This window comes from Terrapene carolina, unplaced genomic scaffold, assembly GCF_002925995.2.
Source record: "Terrapene carolina triunguis isolate 2854851 unplaced genomic scaffold, T_m_triunguis-2.0 Scaffold58, whole genome shotgun sequence".
Lineage (NCBI taxonomy): Eukaryota > Metazoa > Chordata > Testudines > Emydidae > Terrapene > Terrapene triunguis.
The window spans coordinates 13,434,138-13,442,287 of record NW_020664409.1 but is presented as its reverse complement, the minus strand read 5'-3'; the positions used below and the strand labels follow the sequence as shown (position 1 = coordinate 13,442,287).

The 8,150-nt window shown below is 42.5% G+C and overlaps 1 protein-coding gene across 1 annotated transcript in view; it reads left to right on the top strand.

Moving 5' to 3' along the window:
• The window catches only part of ATP9B (ATPase phospholipid transporting 9B (putative)), a 280,545-nt gene that overhangs the window by 252,972 nt on the left and 19,423 nt on the right, over window positions 1-8,150 (top strand). Inside the window, exons 19-20 of the mRNA XM_024206823.2 lie at window positions 1,725-1,895; window positions 6,280-6,378. Coding sequence (XP_024062591.1) covers window positions 1,725-1,895; window positions 6,280-6,378 — 270 coding nt within the window. The remainder of the gene's footprint in view (window positions 1-1,724; window positions 1,896-6,279; window positions 6,379-8,150) is intronic.

Here is an 8,150-nt window from a genome sequence, read left to right as displayed (position 1 = left end):
TTTTTTTTTTTTTTTTTAATTAATAAAGAATGCATGGTTTCAAAACAATAGTTACTTTATTTCAAAGGGGGGAGGGTGGTTGGCTTACAGGGAATTAAAATCAACAAAGGGGGCGGGTTTGCATCAAGGAGAGAAACACACAACTGTCACACCGAAGCCTGGCCAGTCATGAAACTGGTTTTCAAAGCCTCTCTGATGCGCAGCGCACCTTGCTGTGCTCTTCTAATCGCCCTGGTGTCTGGCTTCTCAAAATTGGATGTCAGGCGATTTGCCTCAACCTCCCACCCCACCATAAATGTCTCCTCCTTACTCTCACAGTTATTATGGAGCACACAGCAAGCAGCAATAACAATGGGAATGTTAGTTGCACTGAGGTCTGACCAACAGCTCCAGCGAGCTTTTAAACGTCCAAAGGCACATTGTACCACCATTCTGCACTTGCTCAGCCTATAGTTGAACTGCTCCTTACTACTGTCCAGGCTTCATGAACGGATCCCCCGAGCAGGAGAGAAGAGTTGCAGCGGAAGCAGTGGACGAGGATGGTTAGCAGTCCTACTGCACCGTCTGCTGCCAGCAGCTCCCAGGAGGACCAGAACGGATCCCCCGAGCTCGTCGCTGGGGAGCAGGAGAGCAGAGTTGCAGCGGAAGCGGTGGAGCCGTACACCATGCCCTGGAGGTTGCTAGGAGCCGTGCAGGGAAGATGTTCCGAGAACCCCCAGCCAAGCTACATGTCCGACGAGGACGGTTAGCAGTCCTACTGCACCGTCTGCTGCGAAGGCAAGGAGCTGCTGCTGTGTAGCAATGCCAGCTGCTGCAGCTGCTTCTGTGTCAAACGCTTGGAGATCCGGGTAGGGCAAGGTACCTTGGCCAAGACAAAAGAGCAAGAGCCCTGGAGCTGTTACATCTGTCAACCACAGAAGTGCTATGGGATGTTACAGCGCCAACTGGACTGGAATGTACGGTTGCAAGACTTCTTCACCAGTGACAAAGGACAGGAATATGATGCACTTAAAATCTAAAAAGACCCACACATTTCCCAGAGTCAATACCCTTGATAACAGAACATCAATGATTGCACTGGCCACTTGGATCACAGCAGCCCCCACAGTAGACTTGCCCACAACAGCAGCAGTGACGGTGAGCTGAGCGGGCTCCACACTTGCCAAGGTATGGCATCTGCACAGGTAACCCAGGAAAAAAGGCGCGAAACGATTGTCTGCCATTGCTTTCACGGAGGGAGGGGCGACTGACGACAGGTACCCAAAACCACCCGCGACAATGTTTTTGCCCCATCAGGCATTGGGAGCTTAACCCAGAATTCCAGTGGGCAGCGGAGACTGCGGGAACTGTGGGATAGCTACCCACAGTGCACCACTCCGTAAGTCGATGCAAGCCACGGTAGTGAGGACGCACTCCACCGACTTAATGCGCTTAGTGTGGACATACGCAATCGACTGTATCAAATCGATTTCTAAAAATCGACTTCTATAAAATGGACCTAATTTCGTAGTGTAGTCATACCCAAAATGTGTTGATTAAACAGTGGATTTTACTTTTCAGAATTGTTAGTTCTTGGATTTAAGATATTTAGATAAATTTAAACATGGTACATCGTGAGTCATTGTCAACAAATGCTGACAAACTGAAGATTTATTTTCTCTTTACGAGTGATAGCAAGCGCTCTCTAAAATAAGGGTTTGGGGGTTTTGTGTTTGTGCAAACAGAATCGCTATAACCAAGCAAAGTTAAGCATACATGATAGAGCCCTCAAGGTGGCTGCTGTTGTGGAGAGTTTGGAGAGAGAAATGGAATTGCTGTGCCTCACTGGAGTAGAGGATCAACTACAAGCTGATGTTAGACCAACTCTGGAGATGCTAAGAAATGCTGGAATAAAGGTACTAAATGCATACTACCAAACGGCAGTTAACACAATGTTCTAATTGTGTATTTTTTCAAAACTGATTTATTTAGTATTGTCTTTATTTATTTAGATTTATACAGAATAAAAAAGGGCACCTACCCAAGGCTCAGGTGTCCCTGGCTTAAATTACAAAAACAAATATACCTCTACCCTGATACAACGCGACACGATATAACACGAATTCGGATAGAACGCAGTAAAGCAGTGCTCTGGGGGGGCGGGGCTATGCACTCTGGTGGATCAACGCAAGTTCGATATAACGCGGTTTCACCTATAACGCGGTAAGATTTTTTGGCTCCCGAGGACAGCGTTATATCGAGGTAGAGGTGTATCAATGAACAGCAAGCAGAACACACAAACTCCCTTTCCCTCCACAAATTTGATGCCCCTTAAGCATCCATCTCTTCAGCAGCCTGTGCAAAGACAGGAATTTATCTAATACTATTTTGTCATTGATGCTTATCAGTCTTTACAATGAAACTGTCCTGTTTGGAATGTGTACTAAAAGAGTTAGTGATCTTACTTAGGTGTGCACATCATAAAACCACTGTCAGAATTGGCACTTATTTGTATTCATATGAAGTCTCAACAAAGAGGCAAAGGACAAATAGGCCTGGAGAGGGAACTGTCCACTTCCCTAAAGGTAGTTCCTTCAGGTTAGGTTTAAGGGATGTTGCCGAAGTTTTGCTGTGTCTGTTTTGTTAGACAGAGAATGTTACAGAACTATCTATCTGGCAAGTTTGAAAAGGACTCAGTTTACTTGAGAAAGAAAGTTTAATCTCACGACCAGACAGGTTTCTAAAAAAAAAATTTAAACTTTTTTAGGTTATATATTGTGACAAGGCACCTCCTCCGTCTCGCCGGGCTTAGCACTTCCCCGTCTGGCCCGGAGTAAATCAGTCCTACTGTGGACAGTGTTTTGTCTTCCCATTCTGTGTTTACCTTGAAAATATTGATAAATAGGCCTTGGGGCAGGCCCAAGGAGTGCTCCTCCACCAAACAAATGAAACCAAATTGCAAACACAAAATAAAGGGGTATACTTTTTTCCTGCCCCTTCTCTGGGGGATGCGGGGGTTTGTTCTATTATTGGCCATGGGGTGCCATTCCTTCCCCTAAACAGGCATTCAGTTTAGTTGTTCCCCTGTGAAGATGAGCGCAGCCTCTCATCCTGGAGAAACCGATCTCACTGCTGCCACTAGCCCTGCAGTAGCTTGTCTCTCCTGCCTCTGTCACCAGAGGAGGGGTTTTTAAAGGTCCCCGGCAGCCCATAATTGGACTCAGGTGTCCCTAGTTGACCTGAGGCAACCCCTTCTCATAGGGGAAAGGGTCTTTATCTGAAGCTACCATACCTGCCTTTCACCACACTCTTGCAGCTGTCCATCCTGACTTTGTCATAATATCTCTTATTGAAGAAGAGTACCAAGAAATTTTGTACAGAAAGAAATATGTAGAGTCAGCCTTGGTTAAACTGAATCAGATGCATTGCCAGTTTTATTTTTGTTTGTTTAAAAAAAACCATCAGATGAATTAATAATACGTGTCTGCAATAACCTTAGTTAGCATTGAAGTGTCCTGCATGCTGAGAAATAGATGTATAGGAATAATGTGTTCTGATTATAGTTTTTCTCCTTTGTATTACTACTACTTTTTCTCATCCCAAGTCATTTTTACAGACTGGGGGAGCAGTACAATGTCACCATACATTCCTGTCCATGGCGTGTTCCTCTGTTAAGCCTGGTCATGCCCCTGCGTACAATGTCCCACCATCTAGTAACTGGTCAGCCTCTACATTGGACTGACCTTAGTTGTGTTTGCATTATTTTCTTAGGTAGCCGATCATCTATTTGTGTTCTACGAAGTCCCCACCATCCTAATCTTTTCGATTGCAGCCAATCCTGTATCCTGATTTTACTTCCTACTTTCCTAACTTCTTTGTTTGTCTTAAAATCATTATGCTTTACATGTTCATCTTCTGGAGAACTCTCATCTCTGTCTCCAGCCTTCTGGGAGGGAGCAGGAGTGAGCCTCCCAGCCTGGGTCAACAGACTTGGGCTAGCAGGGCTCATGCTAGCGCTTTGAAAATAGCACTTTGAAGTTGTGGTTCAGGCTGAAGTTTGGGCTCTGAAGCCTAGGGAAGAGGGTAGGCTTCAAAATCCAAACTCCATCCTGAGCCGCAACTTCAAAGTGCTGTCTATACAGCTGTTTTTAGAGTGCTAGCAAAAGTATGTGGACTGGAAGGCTCGCTTGTACTCACTCCAAAATACTGTGTAGACATACCCCTGATGTCTGCTTCCAGTCTATTGAGTAATACTGTTAGTACACTGGTTTAATACATTTTCGCTTTGGTACCAAATGCAAAGTTCATAAGTTCATTAACTTCTATGCAGCACTTGTTGGTAAAGCACATCTCCTTTTAACCTTGGCACCATCAGCACTGATCAAGCTTCCTAACCACACATAAGATTTTACTTGTTCTTGCCTTCACCGCTGCTGTATTTTCTATTGTCCCTTTTCCGAGATGCAACCACTTCATCATCTTGACATTTATTGTAAGTCCAAGTTGACTACACCAATTTTTTTCAAAGTAGCAAAGAGTATCATCATTCATTCAAACATATCATCCAGTTGTACAGTGTCATCTGCATAAGTTAAGGAGCTTAATTCTTGATCATCCACAAGCCCTCCAACTCATGTAACATTCTTAATGTCCAGTTTAAAAACATAATGAAAAGTGACAGTAATGCCATGCCCCCTTGTTTTACATCAGACTTCAACTTGAACCAGTTGCTCAATTTTCTATCTGCTCTTACAGCACTACAGGAATCTTCATACATAACTTCTATAATTGCAATTATCCTATCTGGAATTCCATATGATTTTAGTACTTTCCACAATGCTTCCCTCCAAACCAAATCAAATGCCTTTGTGAAGTCAATGACCACAGCCAGGAGCGCCGCCAGCTTTATTGCCGCCCTAGGCGGCGGAAAGTTCCCGCCCCTGACAGAGGCAGCGGAAGGTCCCACCCCCGAAATACCGCCGACAACCGGGGCGGCCGAATATCCCGCCGCCGCGGTCGCCGCCCCCCAAATGTTAGCACCCTAGGCCTAGGTCACCTAATGGGTTGCGCCGGCCCTGACCACAGCAAACATCTTTAATCCACATTCTCACTTTTTTCCATCAGATGTTGGAATGTGGTCTGAAGGAAGAGCAGCACCTCCTGGAGGCAGGCCAGACAGCTTGGAGCAGTAGCAGGACAGGGCCTAAGGTGTGGGCAGGACCCTTGTCACCACACAAATCCAACATGTCCTAGTAGGGGGCATCTCTTCCCCTCTATACCCATGAGGGGTCCACAGGCCACAGTAGTCCCTCCTTCACACCAGAGACTTCCTTCCTTCCCCTAGGTGCCAGAAATAAAACAATTTATAAACAATCTGCTGATTGTTTGCTTCAGTCTCCTCCCTCCTTTCTGTCATTACTCGCCATGCCAACTTTTCCTCTTTTGTCTCTCCATCTTCCCTTCTTTCCTTTCCCCTTAATGGTTAGAGGGATGGTTTACATTTTAAGAATAACTGACCGTGGCTAAGTAGAGGAGCAGTGGGGGATAGATTGTATACATAAACAAAAGAAAACCAACAAAATACGTGCCAATCCTAAACCTATCCATTTAACTTGTCCTTTCCCCAACTTTTTAACTTTGGCCTTTAAAACTGCAAGCTCCTTGGGTCAGAAACTGTCTTCCCATATAACTGTATAGTGCCCAGTGTGTTTTGGATGAAATCCTCATGCTGGTTCCAGCCCCTTTAGACCAAGAGGACCGGAACAGCTTACATCTGGAGGGGAGGGAGCATTGTGGATGACAGACATAAGGCTACCTTCCAAGCCTCCTTGCAAGCCCCAATAGAAGAGGCGAGGGCAGGAGGGGTGTGTTGAGGGCAGGGCCATAGTATACTGTGTGCCAGAGATTCTGAGTGATGCTCTAGCCCATAGGGCAGCCCCAAGAGACTGCTGTAACTTAGGTCACAGGAGCCTCTTCAGTTCTTGGAACAGCCCAGGATTGGGAGGATGCAAAAGTAGTTTAAATCCTCCATAACCCACTCACCTCCTTTTCCCCCTGATCTGCATAATCTGTGCTGTGCCTAAAAGGGACAGTCTGTAATCTCACCCTTTGTGTGCAATTATAGTAAAAAATTAGCCTATTAATTTCTTTGGTTTAAATATGTGCAGCCAATGCATCCTTCCTGGTTGTCCGGTTCAGCAGAGTAGTAGGAGAAGATTTGAAGACAATACAAATATCATTCAGCTTTTGAGAACAGATCTTAATGTTCAGCTGAATTAACTCTATACAATTCTTTTGCAGATATGGATGTTAACAGGAGATAAACTGGAGACAGCTACTTGTATTGCAAAAAGCTCCCACTTAGTATCTAGAACTCAAGATATTCATATTTTCAGACCTGTAAGTATAGTTCCAGATAATATTTTAAGATTGGCCTCATCAAATAAGTGTTAGAGTAAAATAAATATTGCTTAATAAGTGGCCAGCTGTTAATCATTAATTTGATATTGATGGTAATAGGATTAATTTATAAAGAGTTGATGTGCTATTATTGTGGGTGTCGTATTACAATTCCATAGAAATTGTACTTCAAGTTGGTGACTATTTAAAGACTGAAGATTATAAAGCATTAAATATGAACTTATTGATACTTCTTCCAGATGTTTCATAAAGGACTTGTTGTCCTAATGCACCAGTTTTACACTAGTATAACTCCTTTGACTTCCACTGAGTTACTCCTGAATTACACTGATGTAACTGAAAGTCCAAACACATTACTTCTGCAGAACGAGGGTTCAGATCAAAAGCAGAAAACCAGAATTGTTAATCTATTAGTCTTCAATTAAAATACTTGTATTTTCCCATTTGTCCCTTTAAGAAAATTAATAGAAATGCAAACTGAATATCTGTATTTATATACATTTTGTTATATTTTAATAACATCAACTATATTGAATTCAAACAAAAATAAAGATTCCCTAGGCCTTGATAGATGATGTGTGATCAGACATAATGTCTGTTTGTTCTAAATGAACCACTTGCACCTACAGAAATAATTATTTCAATATAATTTACATGTAAATTTAGTTTCTTCTGAAGCATCAGAATGGCAAATTAGGCCCTGCAGACTCCTATTTGCAATTAAATTATTAATGCTTCTGATAAAACTTCAGATCAATTTTTGTTGACCTTTCCATGTTGTAACACTACAAATTAAGTCTTCCTGAACAAAATCTATTTAGTTTGTTAGATTTTTATTTTCATTACCTAGATTAGTAATAAGAGATCAGCTTAGAACTGTTAATTTAGAATACACGAAGTTTTAAATTAGTTAGAAAATGCATTTATATAGAATTCTGTCTCGTCTATGCCTGCATTTTACAACCAATTTTAAGAAAAAATGTTTTAGCATGTTACAGTATTTAAATCTGACTGACAATTGAAATAAATATTTAATTGAACATGATCAATTTGGGGGGAACCTGAAAAATCACAAAAATATGGTAGGTCCATGGCTTATTTTATAATATTATATGTGCAGTAAAGAAATAATTACTAGAAGTCACTGTACTAGATTGATAGTCATTGCTAACATGTCTTCTCTGATATTCCAAATATTAGTTAACAAAAAAAGTGTTTGCCACTTCGACTCTATTAAAAAAAAGTTAGATTTTTTGGGGGGTTGTGAATGCTCCTTTTAATTTATTCTTAAGGCTTTTAGATGTTGTTTGTTTCTATGGTGAAACAAATGGATATGTCGCAGACATAAAAACTTCCTTTCTCTTTGTTAGCTGGCAGGTGGCACTATAGAGAGAGCGTATCATGCTGAGTAGTGAGTTCTGAGTGAAGACACCTCTCGATTCCTGCTATGCTAGACACAGTAGTGGGCCCCAGTCCCTGGTGGTAGACAGAATAGGAGTTGTTTTCTCCTCCCTCTTCAACCTCCCCCAACACACATTTAATTTAGAAGGGAAGGAGAGAGAATTCCATATTTGTTATTTTTGGAGCATTTTGTTGTTGAGTTGCATCATAATGGCCCTGCAGATCTTTGTGTGCAGTTAATCCAACACAAAGAGTTGTGTGCTAACGGGAGCCAGACCTGGAGTTCCTACTGTTGGAGACCGACAGGTTCAAGACATGCAGCCTCTGATTCTGTGTGGTAGGCCAAGAAC